The 20,222-nt window shown below is 40.9% G+C and overlaps 2 protein-coding genes and 1 long non-coding RNA gene across 4 annotated transcripts; all 3 read right to left on the reverse strand.

Annotated features, from left to right (window-relative positions):
* Window positions 1-3,736: 3,736 nt before the first annotated feature.
* LOC121755721 lies at window positions 3,737-4,116 on the reverse strand. The gene is made up of 2 exons (XR_006040857.1): window positions 4,009-4,116; window positions 3,737-3,910 (listed from the first exon to the last, which is right to left on the reverse strand). It is a non-coding gene; the product is annotated as an uncharacterized LOC121755721 (long non-coding RNA).
* Window positions 4,117-4,166: 50 nt separating this feature from the next.
* LOC121754705 (zinc finger BED domain-containing protein RICESLEEPER 2-like) lies at window positions 4,167-5,479 on the reverse strand. Its single transcript, XM_042150018.1, has 2 exons — window positions 4,254-5,479; window positions 4,167-4,173 (listed from the first exon to the last, which is right to left on the reverse strand). The coding sequence occupies exons 1-2, from the start codon at window positions 5,477-5,479 to the stop codon at window positions 4,167-4,169; spliced, it is 1,233 nt and encodes a 410-aa protein (XP_042005952.1).
* A 6,222-nt stretch (window positions 5,480-11,701) lies between these two features.
* Window positions 11,702-14,155, reverse strand: LOC121755658 (CTL-like protein DDB_G0274487). 2 transcript variants are annotated; one of them, XM_042150990.1, is made up of 4 exons: window positions 13,883-14,155; window positions 13,496-13,813; window positions 12,269-13,414; window positions 11,702-12,167 (listed from the first exon to the last, which is right to left on the reverse strand). In XM_042150990.1, the coding sequence occupies exons 1-4, from the start codon at window positions 13,898-13,900 to the stop codon at window positions 11,988-11,990; spliced, it is 1,662 nt and encodes a 553-aa protein (XP_042006924.1). In that variant the 5' UTR covers window positions 13,901-14,155; the 3' UTR covers window positions 11,702-11,987. The 2 variants fall into 2 exon arrangements, with proteins under 2 accessions (XP_042006924.1, XP_042006923.1); XM_042150989.1 differs by having other exon boundaries at window positions 12,269-13,417; window positions 13,883-14,152.
* Window positions 14,156-20,222: the final 6,067 nt, after the last annotated feature.

Raw genomic sequence — 20,222 nt, forward strand, 5'->3', positions numbered from 1 at the left:
AAATGTAGCAATATCTTGTACAATCATCTATGAAAGTGATAAAGTACTTTTTACCACCTCTATTTTGCACCATCTTTAAATCACATACATCCGTGTGAATTAATTCAAGGGGTTTTGTGCTTCGTTCAACCGAGTGAAACGGCAACTTAGTCATTTTTGCTTCAAGACAAATTTCACATTTATCTTGATTATCCACTTCATTAGCCTTTAGTAAATCTAAATTCACTAATCTTTTAATGGCTTTTGAATTTACATGTCCCAATCTACAATGCCACAAATTTGAAGACTCGGTCAAATAAGAGGAAGTAGATGCCTTATTATTATTGGCCAATGGCTTTGCAACACTGCGAGTTGCTACACTAAGCTTGAAAAGCCCGTCGGTTACATAACCTTTTCCGAGGGATTTTCCAAACTTATACAAGACAAACCTATCAGACTCAAATACAAGTTTAAACCCTTTATTAACTAGTATTGATCCTGACACTAGGTTCTTGCGGATGTCCGGGACATGCAGCACATCCTTCAACGTGATAGTTAGGCCAGACGTCATCATGAGAATCAATTTGCCAACGCCGAGGACTTCGGACGATGCTTGATTCCCCATGTTGATTTTCCTCCCTTCGACAGCAGTGTAGGAGGCAAACTTGCTCCTGTCGGAGCAAACATGTGCAGTAGCGCCCGTATCAATATACCAGCCACCATTGTTGTTGTTAACAAGGTTGACCTCTTCAGTGACCACAGCAATGAGGTCGTTTTCATTCCAGTCTTTGAACTCCTTCTCAACGACGTGGGCAGCCGGCTTCTTCTTCTTGCTGCGGCAGTCCTTTGCAAAGTGGCCTTGTTTGCCACACTTGTAGCAGTCGCCTTCAAACTTCTTTGAAGGCTGCTTTCCCTTCCCTTGTCATTTGGACGGTTTGGGCGAGGGCGTTTGTTGGAGGGTCCGCCCCGCTCCAACAGATTGGCCTTGGCTACATTTGGGGTGAATCCCTTAGCCTTTTGATCACTTTTGCGCACGTCGGCCTCGATGCGCAACTTCACGATCAAGTCTTCAAGGGTCATCTGCTTTCGCTTGTGCTTGAGATAACTCTTGAAGTCCTTCCAACTTGGAGGGAGCTTGTCAATGATCGTGCACCTTAGGAATTTGTCGGGCAAGGTCATCCCTTCAGCCACTAATGAGTGGATGATCATTTGGAGCTCTTGGACTTGCTCCATGACGGGTCGAGAGTCGACCATTTTGTAGTCCATAAATTTGGAAGCTACAACTTGCTCCGTCCCTGCAGCATTATCTATGCTATACTTCTTTTCTAGGTTTTCCCACATTTGTTTAGATGTGGTTACATTGGAGTATACATTGTACAAACTATCATCTAAAGCACTTAGAATGAAATTTTTACAAAGGTAATCTCCTTTCCTCCAAGCTTCATAATCTGCCATGACTTCGAGCCTAGTCTCTTGGTCGCTTGGTGCGGGCGGCTCGTTCTCCGTGAGGAAGTTGGCGACGCCCAATGTTGTCAAGTAGAACAACATCTTCTGGTACCACCGCTTGAAGTCAGATCCTCCAAACTTTGGTGGCTTCTCGGCGGGTGGCATCATTCTTGGTGCCATAGGTGCCGCACTTGGTCCATTGAAGGAACCAATTCCGTTGCCCCCGAAGGAGCCAACAACTTGGTTGGGCATAGAGCCCCCCATGTTCGTGTTGGGCATAGTACCCCCCACATTCGTGTTGGGCATAGTGCCCCCCACATTCGTGTTGATCCCGGAAGATCCAACACCAGTATTGAGCCCGAAGGCACCAACACTCGATCCATTAAAGGATCCGAAGGAACCACTAAAAGTGGAACCAACCGAACCACCAAAGGTGGAACCAGTGGACGCCCCGAAGGGGTTGTCCCAAACCCAAGGGACGGTGGATGAGGCAGCTGGGAAGCCGGGGGTTGGCATCATCGAGGGAATCGATGAAGTGTTGACCGGTCCAGTGGTCGCCATGGTGGAGGGAATGGCGGAGGTGGTGGTGGCAGCAGCAGTGTTGGATTCCGTCGACATCTCCAGCAAATGATTAAGTTTCGAAAGTTTTTAGTTCAGTTTAAAAGGTCCAAATCCCTTCAAAGGCAAGTTATCTCGTCTTGCGATTGTTGGTTTCTGGTGATTACAAGAGATAACAAAACCGGGCGTAATACAACCCAAAAGAAAGAAAAGGAGAAACTGAACTAAATAAAATTACAGCGTAAGAATTCGAAACAAAGAACCGTGAACTAAGTTTAGCCGAGTCGAGGAGGCCTCTTCCCGCAAGACGAGATACGCCCCGGTAGTGCTCTTCGGTTTGGCGTGTCGTCCCCAAAGGTAAAACGGCTACGTCTCTATTGATGCAGCACCGCAATCGCTAGAGCTCCGGCGAACTGGATGGAGGAGAGAGCAGAGCTTCGACAGAAAGACAATGCAGAGAGAGGGAGAGAGCTTATGCAGAGAATGCTTGTATGTGTGTCCTAATGCAGTGGTATGGCTAGCCTATTTATAGGTCAAGCCACCATGCAGGGTCAACCGAGCCATGAAGGCTCATCATGGCAGATTCGTAACCGACGTCGGTTACGAGCGTGTGGCAGGCGTGTGCCTTTCGCATGTGGAGCGTGTGGATTTCTCACGTGGCAGCCGTGACTGTGCCTCGCTTGACGACGTGTCAAGCCACTTGGATTGCTGACTCGGCAGTGGTCCAAAAAGAATAGTTTGGGCCAAGCCCCAAGCCCAAAGACCACCCAAAGACCAATTGCCAAGATCCAAGTCCAAGATCGAGATCAAGATCGGGCCCGGGCCCGAGGCCCGCGCACGGGCTCGGGCTCGGGCGGGGCGGGCGGCGGTGGCGGCGCGCGCGCGTGCGCGCGTGTGGGCTTTTTCACCCATCTTGATCCACTATAATTATTAAGTAACATAAAGTCACTTAATTTAAACACATTAAAGATGTATTAATCTTCCAATGTGGGATAATTAACACTAGTTAATTATTCCCTAAGCACATGCTCCAAGCTTTAATTAAAAGCTAATTATGCCCAACTTTAATCCACTATTTCTCACTCACCGGAAATCGGATTTGAGAAAGTGAATATATTACATTTATCTACATAAAATGTAGATCGACGCTATGTCATTTAATTTCACAAAATTAAATGTCTCGTCACATTTATTCTTTGGTCAAAACCATTGACCGGACATATTTAATCCATGATTTTTACAGTAATATTTTTAAAGATACGAAAATTATTAAAATATATTGACTTATTATTAACAAAAGGTGAAGCTTAAAAGAAATATGTACTCATTTAGGAAATAATCAACTCCTTCAGACCATGGAACAAAGTCCAATTAGATATAGCCGACACTAAGACAAACATAATACCGTGATACAACAAAAACATGATGAATTCAAATCATTATTCGGGTTTCGGTTCGGTTTTTCGCCCTAACCGAACCGAACCTGAAAAACTGAATTTCGCCTAAAACTAAAATCGAACCGAAACTGAAAACCGAAAAACTGAAAACCGAACTTAAAAACCCGAACTAAACCGAAAAACCGAAATTATATAAAAAACCAAAAAATCGAAAAACCTTAAATCGAAAACTGAATTAAAAAACCAAAAATCTGGAGAGAAAGAAAATAGTATAGAAACTTAGAAATTTTCAACCTACAAAACATAACATGATAAAAATGATAATATCCCTAATCCATCAAAGGCATCAACCAACAAATACAAATATGCAATCAACATTCCACAATAAAAAACATCAACCAAAATGTCTTCAATAGTTTCAACACATTACATCAAAATAAATCCAAAATGAAGTTCCATGACAAGTCTTCAATATTGTCCAAGTGCAAGCAAGTTTCAACAAATAATGGAGATTGATTAATTTGTTGAATCTTGAGTAGACATCAACGCAATACATACACAAAAAAGAGTTATATAAGTACTATAAATGAAATAATCAATAACAAAAAACTTAAATGTATAAAACTACCTTCTTCTATCTTTTGGACATCTTCAAGAATTTCTTCAACACTAAATTTGGAAGATTTGCGAAGCCAATTTTGACCACAAACAAGATACTCGACAACTTTAGGACTTAAAGAGCTCATAAATGGATCAAGAACTCGGCCACCGGTGCTAAAAGCGGACTCAGATGCTACAGTGGAGATATGAACTGCTAGAATATCACGAGCGGATTGGGAGAGTACATGATATTTATATTCATTATTTTTCCACCAATCCAAAAGGTCAAATTTTGGCCCACCACTCTCAATATCCTCCTTAAGATATTTATGTACATCATTGACTTCATCCTGCCTTTGGTGAAAAGTCTCATACAAGGAACCCACCATTTTCATAGCATTCTTCAATACATCACTATCATCGCGTGTAGCATTCAATTTCAATTCTGCATGTCCTACATTTTGTTGGACAATTGACTGTCTGTAATCACCACACATGTTAACTAATTCAGCCTCAACTTCATTTCCAAATGAGTTAGCCAACTCCTCATCGTACATATGTGCCAACACAAGTTTCACCAACTTCAACTTGTATCGAGGATCAACAACAACAGCCATGAAAATGAGCTTATTCATCTTCCTAGGATTCCCCCAATACTTGTCAAATTTTTCTTTCATTTTCTTTGCCATGATACTCAATTCAAAATCATCATCCTCTATGAAAGCCTTCAACAATGCATGCACTTTGTAAATCTCATGAAGAAATAAATTAGATGTAACATATAAAGATCCAGAAATCCTATTAGTTGCCTCATAAAAAATCCTCAAGAAATTCAACATTAATTTTGCTTTCCTCCAATCTTCCTCTTTTGGCACCCCGTGAACTCTATCTCCATCCACATCCTCATTCTCATCATCATCATCATCATCAACTTCAAGATCCTTATGCCTTACTTCAAGATCCTTTTTATATGATGAGTCTATCAACTCATACCTATAGAAAGTTTTCTCAAAAGTTGTCGCAACTTCCAACATGAAGAATGTTGAGTTCCATCGAGTTGCAACATCTAAGCACAACATGCTCTTACTAGATATTTTTTCTAGTTCACAACACTCCTTAAATTTGCCTAGCCTTGTAGATGAGTGCCTAATAAACCGAACTGCATTTCTGATTTTCTTCACCGAAGGCCCAATCTCTTTCAAGCCTTTTTGCACCACTAAATTGAATATATGAGCAATGCACCTCATATGCATATAGTCACAATTTCCTACACTTTCCCCCCATTGCCTAATAGTTCTTTTCAAATAAACCAATGTAGTATTATTCGAAGAAGTATTATCAACAGTAATCGTGAACACCTTATTGATTCCCCAATCATGCAAGCACTTCTCAATTTCCAAACCAATATTTATACCTTTATCACTAGAAATTGGACAAAAATTAATAACCTTTTTGTTCGATTTCCAATCATTATCAATATAGTGAGCAGTCAAACACATGTAGTTCACCTTTTGACAAGAAGTCCATGTATCTGTGGTAAGACACACTCTTTGGTTGGCCGATTTAAGCAATGTCATGAGCAATTTCTTTTCATCTTCATAGAACTTAAAACAATCACGTGAAACTGACCATCTTAAAAGTATTTAAACTGAGGACATGACTTCAAACAAAAGTATTTAAAACCCTCCCCTTCAACAAACTTAAAAGGCAACTCATCCAAAATGATCATATAAGCTAAAGCTTTCCTAACCTCTTCTTGCTCAAAATTCCAACTACTAAGTGATGAGCTTTGACCAGATTGTAACACCAACCGTGTTTGCCTAGGACCTGTAGTTGAAATTTTATTGCATTTACTCAAATGTGCTTTAAGTGAAGAAGTGTCATTCTTAGATTCTCCACACAATGTTTTCGCACAATGCACACACTTAGCTCTCTGTTTCTTATTGTTATCTAAGAACGGAGTAAAATGATCCCAAACCTCTGATCTTTTCTCCATAGTTTTCCTCTTTTTTGCCTCTCCTTTGTCTTGAGGATCCTCAGATGGAGTATCTTCAGTTGCATCATTTTCGATGGTATCTCCAACCGCTTCACTTTCATCAGAGATACTTAGCAATCAATTTGCAACTTAGCAATCAATTTGCAACTTAACAATACATAAATTACATCAAAATTAATGAATAACTTACATTACAACTTGATGCTGAATAATCTATGTTGTAGAGTGGAGAAAAACCGTCTGCCTTTTACTTACTAAATCTGAAATCTGCAAGTACGAACGAAATATGTCAAAATTAGCATAACAGTATAACACTTTCTTCTTCTAAACAGCAGCAGTGGCTGCCATTTAACAACTACATTTAATCTAAAATTTAATTGACAGAAATCAAATAATCTGAAATTCAATTGACAGAATCTGGAAAAAAAAATTATTTGAGAGAATCTGGAAAAAAAATCATTGATAGAATCTGACAGAGTGGAATAATATGAAACAATCTAAAATTTCATTGATAGAATCTGAAACAATCTAAAATTTGAAACAATCTAAAAATTTCATTGATAGAATCTGAAACAAAAGGCAAAAACTAATAATCAATTAATCATACTTCCATATTAGGAACTAGGTAACTTAATAAATAAATGTTAAATTATTAAAGGGATGGAAGATTTTGCAGGCTTACAGCTGTGGGTTTAGGGATGCAATTGAAGGTGTAAGTAGAGATTTACCTGGAGTCGGAGCTGTGGAGAGTGGAGACGACGGTGTGAAGGGCCGACAGGAGCTGGAGGGGCGAGGGGCGACAGGCGACGGCTGGAGGGGCGACCGGCGACGGAGGAAGATGGAGTTGGTGGAGGGATTTAGGGTTAGAGGGAGAGGAGAGCCGAGAGCGGCGGATCTGATTCAGAATTCAGAAACGTGAGTTTCCAATTAGGGCTTTTACTTTTAGTTATAATTAAATAATAGTAACATATATATAATAAAATAAATAATTAAATAAATTCGGTTATTCGATTTTTTTCTTCGCCCGAACCGAACCGAATTGAAAAACTGAAATTTTTGTATTTTCAAAACCGAACTGAACCGAAATACCGAAATAATCGAACCGAATTTCAAAATTTCGGTTCGGTTTGGTTCGGTTCTTATATTCAGTTTCTGGTTTTTTTGCTCACCCCTAATTCAATACTCCACTAAAAATAAGTACTACTCCCTCTATCCCTCTATAGTAGAGGCGTTTCTTTTCGATACGGGATTTAAGAAAAAATGATTTAAATGAGTTAAAAATGAGTTAAGTAAAATGATAATAAAGTAGAAAGTAAAAAGGTAGAGAGATGAAAAGAGAATAAAGTAAAAGAGGATAAAGTACTTTTGGCCAAAAAAGGAAATGACTCAGCTACAGTGGAACAATCCAAAAAGAAATACGACTCAGCTTCAGAGGGACAGAGGGAGTACTATATACTACTCCATCCGTCCCACTTAAAATGACAAGTTTTCATTTTTAGTTTGTCCTAACTAAGATGACACATTTCCTTTTTTGGAAACATTCTCTCTCCAATCAATACACCCAACCACTTTTTCTCACTCCTATTAAAATATTCATCTCTCTTTCTCTCTATTTTAATACTTACACCCACATTTTCTCTTTCCAATTAAACACATTAATCAATAACTCCTAAAATCTCGTGCCGGCCAAGGAATGTGTCATCTTAGCCGGCACGGAGGGAGGGAGTAGTACATAGTATATGTTAGAATAAATTTTTGTTGCAATTCAAATCATTATTCAATACTCAATTGTTTCACACCCTATAGATACCCTATAGATAGAAGAAGAAAAGTATTTAGAAATAGAATAATACGTATATTAAAAATAAAAATAAAAAAAATTCCATTCTACAGCTAAAAAACACTATAATAAGGCTGCGAATCATGGCACCTTTGGCGGCCGTGAAAAACACTATAATAAGGCTGCGAATCATGGCACCTTTGGCGGCCGTGAAATGCAGCCTTGTTGCGCATGGCCTTAGAGCATCCGCAGCGCTGGCTTGTTGCCAGCTCGATCTCGTCTCACCGAGATGAGCCAGCATCGAGCCAGCGCTGTAAACATATGACCCGTTGCGTAGCCCAGTACCGAGAGGAGGCTGGCGAACTCCCGTGCGGCCGTGACGCTCACTCGCCGGCCTGCGAGTGGGCGTCATTTATATCCGTTGAAAAAAATATATATATATATATATATATATATATATATATATATATATATATATATATTTAAATTCCGAAAAAAGATCGAAAAAAAATTAGGTAAAAATTGGTAACCGTTAGACGATCACCTCATCACTTTCCATGATTATGCGGATTTCAATAAATTGTAATATTAAGATTTCAATTATGTATTTTCGGATGTTGTAATTTTCATGGTTTTTAATGATTTCATGAATTATTAGTATTAATTTAATATTGCAATGAAATACTAATTGAATTTGTTGGAAATAAAAATAAAAAATGAAATTGAATGAATAGTTAAGGAATGAGATGGTTAAGAGATGGAGGGTTGTAGGTGTTGTCTCTTAGTTAAGAGATGAGGTAAAGAGTGCAGTGGGGCCCATGAATAGTTAAGGGATGAAACGGTATTGAGACAGAGATGTGGATGGCTTAGAGCACCCGCAACGCGTCGCGCGGGTGTCTCGTATCTCGTCCCTCCGAGACGAGACGGCAGCGAGACGCGTTGCAGCATCCCGTCTCGTCCCGGTCTCGCCGAGACGCCTGTCCCACCGAGACGGCTGGCGTGCCAGCTCGCCAAGCGCCCGCGCGACGTGGCGCGCGCTGGCGCTAGGCGTGACGCCCACTCGCCGGCCCGCGAGTGGGCTTCGTCACGCTGACGCAATAAATTATTTTTGTTTAAAAATTTGAATTTAATTAAAAATAAAAATTAAAAATTCAAACGGTAATGTTACTGTTTTTTTTAATTTTTTTTCTTTTTTTACTCTATAAATACTCCTATTTCATCCTCATTATACACACAAACGCACATCTATTCTTCCCAAATCATCTCCATTTCCTCTCCAATTTTCATCTAACCTCTCTAATTTTCATCACAAAATGTCCGGCGACGGAAACTCTAGCGGCTTCAGCGGGTTTGACATCAACGCGTTTGGCGACTGGGGGGGACATGTATAATGTCTTGGGTGGTTCCGGTTCCGGTTTGTCGACGCTGGGCACCCAAGGCTCGTCGACGCCGGCGGGGTACCAACCACCCCATTTTGATGTGGATGCATACGCTCGTCCCTCCGCCCCGAGGTATTCGCAGGGATTATTCCAAATTATGGAGGATTATCCGGATGAACCCAATCCGGAAGGAGGACGACGCGGTGGAAGCTCCAGGGCATTCGACGCCGTGGAGGAAGAGGAGAAAGTGGCCGATGAGGAGGAGGATGTAGGTCGTCATCCGTACAGCCGCAAGGACACGATGGCTCTGTACAACACCTGGATCAGCTTTTCGTACGATCCCATCGTCGAGAATCAATAATCCCGAAAGTGCTTTTGGGAAAAGGTCACCGAGGCCTACAACGAGATTAAGCCGAAGGGGTCCCGCCGCCGCACATTGAAGATGCTCCGAAGTCATTTTGACCGAGTCGACAGAGAGGTCAAAAAATTCTGCGGCATCTACAAGAATGAAGCGGCTCATTACCAAAGCGGAGCCACTGGAGTCGACATTTTGAGATCGGCTTTACGAGTCTATTTCGACGACAACGGCAAAGAATTCAAACATGTCGATGTTTGGGAGGCCGTCAAAGACGTCGAAAGGTGGGCCGGCAGTGTCCAGTCCAGCACGGGCTCGACCTCGAAATGCACAAAGCACATGGCGGGTGGCCAATACTCGTCTAGTGGGGGCGGTTCAGGCAGCGCCGCACAAGAGGTTGCCTCGCAGGAGGTTGAGGGCATGGCAGACGATGCAGGGGAGTCCTCCCGTGGGCGCCGTCGGTCGCAAGGGACCAAGGCGACGGAGGTGGCTAGAGGGAGGAGTGGCCGAGACGAATCAAGCCAGACGGGTTCCCAAGGGCCGCCCTCCTCTCTAATGTCCTTGTACTTCACCGCCACGATGGCGGACACTTCCCGGATGACGCCCGCCCATTATCAAGCTCATCATGCCGACATTGTGTATCTGGCGGGAGAACATGGTATTCCGCCTCCATTCAGTGCACCGCCACCGCCTTCGGGGGATGATTCGCCTGCAGAGTAGTTTTTATAATTTCTATAAATTTGTATTTTAAATTATTTCTTTTTTATTTATTTTGCCACAAATTTAATTATGTATTTTTTTTAGGATTTTAAGTTGTAATTTTATTTTATTTAATGAAGTGCGTTTTTATTAATTGAATTTGTTGGAAATAAAAATAAAAAATGAAATTGAATGAATAGTTAAGGGATGAGATGGTTAAGAGACGGATAAGAGATAGAGGGTTGCATGTCCTGTCTTTTAGTTAAGAGATGGAGTCAAAAGTACAGTGGGGCCTATGAATAGTTAAAAGATGAGACGGTTAAGAGACAGCGTTGCGGATGGCCTTAGGGGCAAAACAAAGGACATAAATAAATGGACATCTTTTTCTAATTTAAAGATCTAAAAGATGTGAATTTCATTTTTAAGGATTAAATTTATAGTTCACTTTATATATTATAGTAATATGTGTTGTGTTAAAATGCTAACTTTTCTTAAGTTGCTAACTTGTTAACTCATCAACGTAGTGTATTAAAAATGTCAACATGATCACATTAAAATGTCAACACATATTTGTGTTGATATTTAAATATCAATGTGAACATAATGTATTAAAATATCAACATAAGTTTATGTTGACATTTTAGTATCATCGTGTTGACATTTTTAATACATTACATTGATGAGTTAGCCAGTTAGCAAGTTAAGAAATGTTAGCAATTGATCACACCCCATAGTAATATTATCTAAAATTGATACAATCAAACATAAACACAACATGAACATATCGTGTTAATATGATCACACAAGATATTGGGTTATTATGTTTTGTGTGTACACTCTAATATACTGAGACGCAGGGTCCATCGCCATGATTAAATCATAGTAGTAACTACAACTAATAAATCATACAGTACTAGCATGAAATCACACTTATGAACTGTCAAACCCAAATCAGATAAAATTAGAATAACATGGATCGTATGCTTGAATGTACACAAAGTTTTGGGTTATAGAATATGTCCAGAAGAGTCCCATGGTATCTCAATCTTAATAAACCACAATGGCAGTTGAAGCTATTCTTTTTTAACAACAGAGTTAGACTAAGATACTAGTTAGGACTTAGGACTATCTAAGAAAATATCAGATCTTAACAATACACACATTGTAGTATTATTCCCTCTGTCTCAATTTACTCAAGTCTATTATATTTTAATTATCTCAAGCATCAAATTACACTTACTTTAATCTTTCTTACTCTTATTTTATTTTTTCTCTGTTTAATCCATCAAAAACAACTTTTTAAATCTTGTGCTGAAATTTTTTTTGTTCCAACTCAACCCTCGCAATAAAAATTTAGTTTATTAAAGTGAGCATGATTCAAAATTTCCAACTCAACCCTCGCAATAAAAAATAAACAAGTTGTAGCATTTGTCAGTTCAGTATATGTACATATTACAATAAATAACCAACCATAGCCTGTCATCAACTATTAAGAAAATAGGCTAACCAAACTAAGACAAAAGACACAATATTGATGGTGGGACAACTCACAATATCGCATCGTATATTTCCCAAAAAGTAGATCCCATAAAGTTAAACTAATACGAATAAATCTCAATGTGCCTAAAGCACTCACTTCATCTTCACCATTATTCATTCTATTTGAATATGCTACAAATTCGAACATCTAAGTCTAACACACTGCCTTATTCATGCGTCACAAATCAACCTTAAGTTAAAATCAATGTTTACATTAGGCCAACATATGTACATAAAATGTATCAATGTTTACATTAGGCTACCTTTGGAATCTCCGGGGAACCCTCGGCGTCGGGACGACAGCTTCCAGGCGGCCCGATTTGATCAACTCGATCCGCGCGGGTATGGTCTCATCAAACAGCCGATTCTCGGGATTCTCCGCGTAGCAGACGTAGTAACAGCTCACGCAGGCCTGAGGCAGTGCCATTGCAATCCTAGTCTGTTCCAATCACAACATTATAACATTAGATTAATAGCATAACAAATCACATGGACAAAAGATCATTAAATTTTGCAAGTGGTGGTTGTTGGTGCACCAACCATTAGGTATCCGATCAAGGTAGCTAGCACCGCGAGCGTCCCGATGTAGCCCGGGCGGTCCAAGGTGCACGTCCATGACGACACCATGATGGCGCAGATTGCCCCGCTGCACACTCCCGTGAGGAAGCAGATGGCTGTGGTTATATCCGAGTCCACAACCTCGCCCATCTCCCTCTTCACGAAGAGCTCCCACGTGTCCTGAGATGCCTTCACGAAGCCTTTCCCGTACGCTGCAATGTGCACATATGCCCAGCCATTGCCTCTCCGGAAGATGGACTCCATCACTCTGAGGCAGCAATGCGCGCACGAGAACATGAACTCGTCTTCCCCTTCTATCAAATTGAGCCCTCTGGCCACGATCCTCAGAGCCTCGATGGTGGGGACGAAGAGCGATCCTAAGCAGGCGCTTCCGAGATTATTCGATAAGGCTCTCTGGAAGCAGAATTGGGTGCTGGATTGCATTCCTCTAAGATAGTACAGAGCAATCACTCTGCTAACTGTCAAATTAGCTACATTCCTCATCACCTCAGCAGTCCAAGCCAAGCTCAGAACCAGCACTATTATTGTCAATGCCGGGAAATGGAAATTCAACGCCCCAACAACCGCGAATATCCACAATGACATCCAGCAGAATCCAGCTCCGAGCATCCAATAAGTAGGCTGGTTTATATCGGAGAATTTGGAGACTGGCTCGAGCGATTTGACGAAGATTTTGGAGCAGAAACTGGTTCTCTGAGTCACCCAGCAGGCGTAGAGGCCGTTGCCGACGGCGAAGGCGATGTAGAGGACGCCGACACCGTCGGTGGCGGGGGTTTGGAAGCAGATTAGGAGGATTCCGGTGGTTAGGGTTAGGGCGAAAGAGCTCCAAATTATGAAGTGCACCATGATGTGAGGCCACACTCTGACGGCTTTTTGCCAGACGAATGCGAGGGTGATGCTGAGGAGAGCGGCGGCCTCCACCTGAGGGAGGAAATACTTCAACACGCGCTGCTCTCGCCGCCGCGCTTGGCCTTCTTCTAATAGCCCCTTCACCCCCCTGTATATTAGAAACCCCACCAGCAACACCGCCGCCACTGTGTGCAGAGTGAACACAAACAGAGATATTTTGTTTGTGTATTTCCTCGAATTCAATGTCACCGGCGATTGCTGCTGCTCGGTTGAAACAGCACCATTACCGAATTAATTGATTGATTCTCCTTTAATTAATGAGATTAATTCGAATTTTACCTGCGGAGTGTGTATTGATCGCGATTGCGTTTGCGGCGGCGGCGTCTCGACTGGAGGGGGAGGAGGAGGAGGGGAAGCTGAGGCGCGCGGCGGCGGGTGAGAGGGGCGCGGCGGGGGGCGAGCTGGAGAGGGAGATGCGACTCGCGTCGCATTATCGATGACGAGGCGGAGGGGGTTTGTGGCGCTCAATCGCTGCATTCTGGACATGTGAAACGCATTTGGGGGATGTGTTTGCACCGATTCCTTTTGGATATTCAGCTCGCCCTTTTCCAAATCCGCTTCTCTCTCCCCATTCTCTCTCTCCGATTTCTCTTCCACCTGAAAAAAAAACATCACAGCAACATGAGAGAGGGATTATCGGAAATAGGTTACAGGCGGTGGACTCACCGGTTCGGCGGCGCCCATCGGGGACAGCGGCGCGTGGGGGTGTGGTGAGGAGCGTTAGATTTTCTAGTTATGCGTTGGTGATGCAATTGGCTGCTGCTATCCCCATTGATTCCACTATCTACAGTTGTACCTTTTGGTGAGGCATCTTTTCACTCTAAGCTTTTCTGACGTAGTTGTACCTTTACCGCACACGCGCGGGAAGCGCGTGGCGAAGAAGAAGATTGGAATAACTGCTGATAGGAACCAGTTTCTGGTGCTGAGGTGTGATCCTGTGTGCGTAGGTCCATGGCGGCTATATGAAATATAATGTGAATATTTATTATGCATTGGGAGAAATAAAACTTTAATGTGGTATATACACTGGTCCGTGTCGTATAACATATGTCGACAATTATTTACATGAGAATTAAATAAAGCAATGTCCGAACCCATTTAAAATGTGCGTTTTTTATTGAATATCCTAATCGAGAAATTTCGTGAAGTTGAAACTGAAAGAGACTGTGTAATCTTTATATTCAAATGTGATGCTTTTCTGCTTTATAGAATCTTGTTATCTTTATCTTTAATGTAAGTAAAATAATAGTTGAAGGGAAAGAAAACGTTGATTTTTATGGGAAAATCAATGGATAAGGACAAAGAGGTCAAAATATTTTATAGAAAATAAAAAAGTTGGTGGTGAATCAATCCTATTTTATCTATTTATTTGAAGGGGTGGTGAAATAATCCTATTTTATCTTTTTATTTGAAGGGGCGGTGAAAACATGTTATACGATTATCAACATATCTAAATTATAGGCTTTCTATGTTTACGGCCCATTGCAAATACAGTATATTTTTAAGTTTATGGGCTAATAAAGGAGTATTTCAAATAGGGTATGTAAATTAACGAATATCTGGAATATTTATATGTTTTAACAAATTTAGACGTCAATAATTAATACATTGTACTAGAGAAGAAAGTAGAAATCAGAAATGGGTCAATTGAAATAAATATGATGTTGAGCCAATTCATGATGGACTTAATCTTATTATATTCCTGATTGTGACAATCAATAGTACATTACATTAATTAAGTTCCAGTTTATACATCAGAATTAAAATAAGACAAAACATGGCTTAGAGCATTTACAATAGTGGCCTATATCTGGAGCCTATCTTCATTTTTTTCTGCCACACCAGCAGACCCATCTCAGAGCCTATCTGCATGCAATGAGAGCCCATCTCATTTCCACATCATCACTATTTTTATATATTTCAATTTCAATTGTTAGTGTCAACTAAAAACAACGTAGTATATGGCAAAAAAACAAATTTTATTAAAAACAAAATAAAACATCCTACATTATAAAAACAAAAAAAAAATAAGATAAAGATAGATAAAATGTGAATTGATGTAAAATTGCTGAAGTTCATATCATCGTGGAGAGAATTAAAATTGAAATTGAGATTGGAAATAGATGAATGTGAATTGATGGGGAATGAGGTATATATAGAGGATTAAAAATTGAATTAAATTAAAATTAAAAATTAAAAAAGGGTATATCAGCTGAGGCTAGTGATCGGCGCAGGGGCGGAGGCTCTGGGTTAGAGATGGCCTCCCTCCCCACAGTGGAGGCCTATGAGAGGCGATGGGGGGCCGATCGCTGCCTCCAGAGTGAATGCTCTTAGTTAGAGCATAATAACCATGTCCCCAGTTCCGACCCCAAGTCCCCTCCACGTCATCATTCCTCTACAGTTGCGGCCCGGCCCCAAAAGCCTCTAACCCTGCAGGCCGCAACTCGGGCCGCAACTAATAAATGACACTATTCACAACTTCAACATATTTAACTCGTAAACGCAATTCGTTGAACAATTAAAACCGGGAAAATGCATTGTTCATTAGAAATTAACATTACATTACTAGACGAAGCAAATTTAAAATACAAGAAACCCAGGCCACGACTACTACTTCTTCATTTGGGTGCGAAGGTAGGCGATCATCTTACGGTGCAACTCGAGCTCCTCGTCCGACATCTTCGATGTATCCCTCGATGTCAACTCCGTCAGCTGGCTCATCCGCCATGTAATATTCATCTCCGCCAAAGTGTCGGACATCTTACCCAGAGACGGATTGGTCGGCGCCATAGCGGAGTTGCTCGCAGTTGCCTTCCCCTTTGCTTTCCTCTTGGCCGCCTTTGTTCCCATCGGGCGGCTCTGAATGCTAGGAGAGGAGACGAAGACGTCGTTGTCTGTCACGTTGAGGTCAATTGCCAGACCTCCTTCGCTCTAAGAGTAGTTTCCGGAGGCGAAAACTTTGGTTCTCTTCGCCGCCCCAATTGCCGCCGGCTCGGCACCGCTGGTGAACTTCAGGCTCTTCTCGACAAGCTTCCAAACCTCGTAGTACTTGAAGGCCTTCTTCCCGCCAGTGAAGAACGCATCCTTCGCCATCTCGACGAGGTCCGCCTCGCTGTGCCCGCTCGGCCACATCCGAACTACGTTGACCCACTTTCCGTTCCACTTGCTCATATCCGCCTGGACCCGGCCCCAATGCTTGCGCAGCTTCACGTAGCTACGCTCGATCGACCTTTTAGGACGGCCAGCGTTATACTTCTGAGCAATCCGCTCCCAGAAAGCCTTGCCAGTCTGCTGGTTGCCGATGATAGGATCCTCGGCCACGTCGATGTAGTTCCTCGCAAGCCACATTATCTCATGCGGAGTGTACTTCTTCGGCCCATCCTCCTCGCCGACCTTCTCCTTGCCCCGCTCTTGAGCGGGCTCCATCTCACTGAATTCGAACTCTTCCGTGTTGACCGGCGAGGTTATGTCGACGTTGCTACCGACTCCCGGACTAGGCGTCGGTTGAAAATTTTAAAATATTCTACATGTCATCAATTAAAATTCTGCATGTCATCAAAATTTGGCTTTAGTTTGAGGCAGCAAATGAGAGTAATACTTGCAATTAAGAAACAACTGCTGCAATTTGGTAACCAGGTATTAGTTTCTGAAATTTCTAGCATGGAAGGAGTGAGTTTATTCTTTGAGGTCTGGTGTTGTGTAAAAGGTGGCCTCATGCTAGGGTTTGGTTGTCCCTAATTAACTTGTAATTAAAAATTATAGATTGACGTGAAGAGCATGAGATTAACAGAAGTATGCGATAGAAAAGAGAAGAATAAACCCGAGTTGAAGTTCTAGGGTTTGTCTCTGTGAATGAGATAACAATTATCTAATTTCATGCGAAAATTGTCTGGTAAATCTCTTATGTTTCACTTGGCTAAAACTATTCAACTAAATTTTCCCAAACAGACGGAATAACAGAAAAACCCTCCAATTGTTCACGAATTACGGAAGCAAACACCGCCGTGCACCATGAAAAGATACACCACGGGCGTGCATAAGGGAAGCAAACACCGCCGTGCACCATGAAAAGATACACCACGGGCGTGCTTGAAAGGATTCAACGAGTCACGAACTCAAACTGTGAATCTAGGTCAACCAAATAAAAATTAATATTTTTTTTAAAAAAAATATGTAAGTATACTTTATGAGAATTAATTTGAGTTTACTAAACCAATTAATTCACACACACCACACTACTCCACACACATTGAGTGACTCAAACTCTAAATTATTGGTTGGACTTGGATGAGAAACTTCTATTTAATTTAGTTGTGCTTGGTCATCATTTAATATAGATTTTTATCATTAAAAGTTCAAAACTAGAGTATACGACATTTTCAATTTCAAAAAATTAGTGTCAAACAATAAAATTTATAGTCAACCATCGCTTTGCTATTTTGTTAATTGGCTTGGCCACATGTATTTTATCTTGTATTTTGCAATTATTGAAGAGTTTATCTCTTGATTTAGTGATGAAGTAATTTCCACGAAACAGTGAATTAACATTATATAGTGGGTTTGGTAACGATGCATATATAAATGAAGATATATTGGAAAAAAAGACTTTTAACTTTTAAAACATAGTACTAAAAAACTTTGAATTCTTAACACTTGACTCATGTCATATCTTTGGTGATCACTGTTCCAATGGCTTTATCTTTCACTTCATCTTTCTAATTGAAAGAAGACTTATATTCTCCATTCTTATATGCTCAAAATATTTTCCAAGTGCAATCATTCCAAGCGTTTAAAATCACATACCCCACTAGATAAAATTTGTAGTACTATTATTTTGCATTTCTCTTCTAGTTTTCTCTCCATAACTATATTTGTATGAACAACAATTTATTCGTAATTTTATAACATGTACGATTAGGTCAGTGTTAAAGAAAATAACAAAATTCTAATGCATAACCAAATAACTAAACACGGAAGTCATTTTTAATACCACTCAAGAAATCTTTAGATCGATTTAGTTCACAACATAGAATGCCATTTTTAAATCGTTTTGGTTCATTCAGTTTCATGCCTTTTGCATGAACTAAAACGATCTTAAAATGATAAAATTGCTAGCTAAAAATGACCAATGTATTTTTAATCTCATCCTTCTATTTTTGATCTAATGATTTAAATTTGTTTCTAGTTATAGTATTTTATCACCACCATACACTACTTACTATTAATGAGAAATATGTATACGTATAATCATCATGATTTATCTTCCGATATTTAGATTTTTAGTGGATAGCCTACGCATTACTATGTGTTTTCATTTTCATTGATTTTGAACGCTACACTACGCTAAGCCGTCCAATCATGAATTATGTTCAAAGAATTTAAGAAATTGTATCAATTTTATGTTTACCTATTTATACCGCGGGATTTGATACAATGTAGTATCCCAAAAATGCAATTCACTTCGAGCATGATTTCTAATATAAGAATAGATATCAAATATGTTGTTGTTGTTGTTTCACTTGTGTTTGTTTCAGGATATGCACAAGTGAGATGCATAGAGAGTGAGAGAGAAGCTCTTCTTCGCTTCAAGAATGGCCTCATCGATGATCATGGAATTCTCTCGTCGTGGAAAAGTGACTAATGTTGCGAGTGGCACGGTATTGAGTGCAGCAACACCACTGGCCATGTCACCACCCTCCAACTTAACAATGTTGGCTATGCCAACGGTCAATTGCAAGGTGAGATTCGTTCTTCATTGGTTGAGTTGCTTCATTTGAAATGATTTTGGAGGCATTCCAATCCCAGAATTCATTGGTTCCATGAAACAATTACAACACTTGTCTCTTAGCAGCTCTAACTTTTGTGGGACCATTCCTCCTCAGTTAGGGAATCTTACCAACCTACAATCACTTGATCTTAGTTCAAATTATTTTTGGACCCTCCCTCATCAGTTAGAGCATCCACAATAAGAATAACTCAGCCATAGCCCAGCCATAGCCCAGCCACAAACTCCTCCTGTTACATCATCAGCACTAAATCCTCATGCCACATCATCAAAACAAGCAAATAGCACAGCAATAGCCTAGCCACATAACTCAAAATTATATAAAATAAATAATTAACAATCACACAAAATACAGAATTAAATTTATGGCACAGATACGAGAAAATTCAATTATATTATTAAAATTAAAAAGTACATTAATTAAAAAAGAATTACATTAATTTAAAAAAAAGAAGGTACATTAAAAAATTACAAAAAAAAGGTACATTAAAAAATTACATAATTAAAAAAAAAACTAACGCCGTGCAGTCCTCCGCGCCCACAACTCTTCAATTAAATCCTTTTGTAGTCGAATATGAGCATTCACTTGGCGCAGGTCGGCATGTGCTTGGAGGCGACCGGCTTCATCGTGAGGTACCCCGCTTCGTACGTTGGGGGCGGCCATGCCGTGGCTTGGACCTGCTTCATTATCATCGTTCGCCCAACTAGTCAGTTGTACACATTCATCATCGACAATCATGTTGTGCATGATAATACAGGCGCACATTATATCGGCAATGCAGTCGACATGCCACAAACGCGTTGGACCCCTAATTACCGCCCATCGAGACTGGAGCACACCAAATGCGCGCTCCACGTCCTTATGTGCCGACTCCTGCCGTTCCGCAAAGTAGGCCTTTCTCTCATCGGATGCGCATCTGATCGTCTTCACAAAGACGGGCCACCTAGGGTATATCCCATCCGCCAAGTAGTAGCCCATATCATGCCGGTTGTCGTTGGCGACAAAACTGATGGCCGGACCGACGCCCTGGCACTGCTCGTTGAAAAGGGGTGACGAGTTGAGGTCGTTGTTCGACCCGGCTACCCCAAAATACGTATGCCAAATCCACAGCCGATAATCAGCTACGGCCTCGAGGATCATCGTTGGATTCTTTCCCCTGTAGCCGGTCGTGTAGAACCCCTTCCAGACAGCAGGACAGTTCTTCCACTCCCAATGCATAC

Source organism: Salvia splendens, chromosome 11 (genome assembly GCF_004379255.2).
Source record: "Salvia splendens isolate huo1 chromosome 11, SspV2, whole genome shotgun sequence".
NCBI classification, from domain to species: domain Eukaryota; kingdom Viridiplantae; phylum Streptophyta; class Magnoliopsida; order Lamiales; family Lamiaceae; genus Salvia; species Salvia splendens.

Coding starts and splice junctions, on each gene's coding strand:
- LOC121755658 (XM_042150989.1), bottom strand. Junction 13,418..13,495: donor GATCAATACACACTCCGCAG/GTAAAATTCGAA, acceptor TCAACCGAGCAG/CAGCAATCGCCGGTGACATT. Junction 12,168..12,268: donor CCTTGATCGGATACCTAATG/GTTGGTGCACCA, acceptor TGATTGGAACAG/ACTAGGATTGCAATGGCACT.
- LOC121754705 (XM_042150018.1), bottom strand. CDS start 5,479: ATGTGTTTGACTGCTCACTATATTGATAATGATTGGAAATCGAACAAA.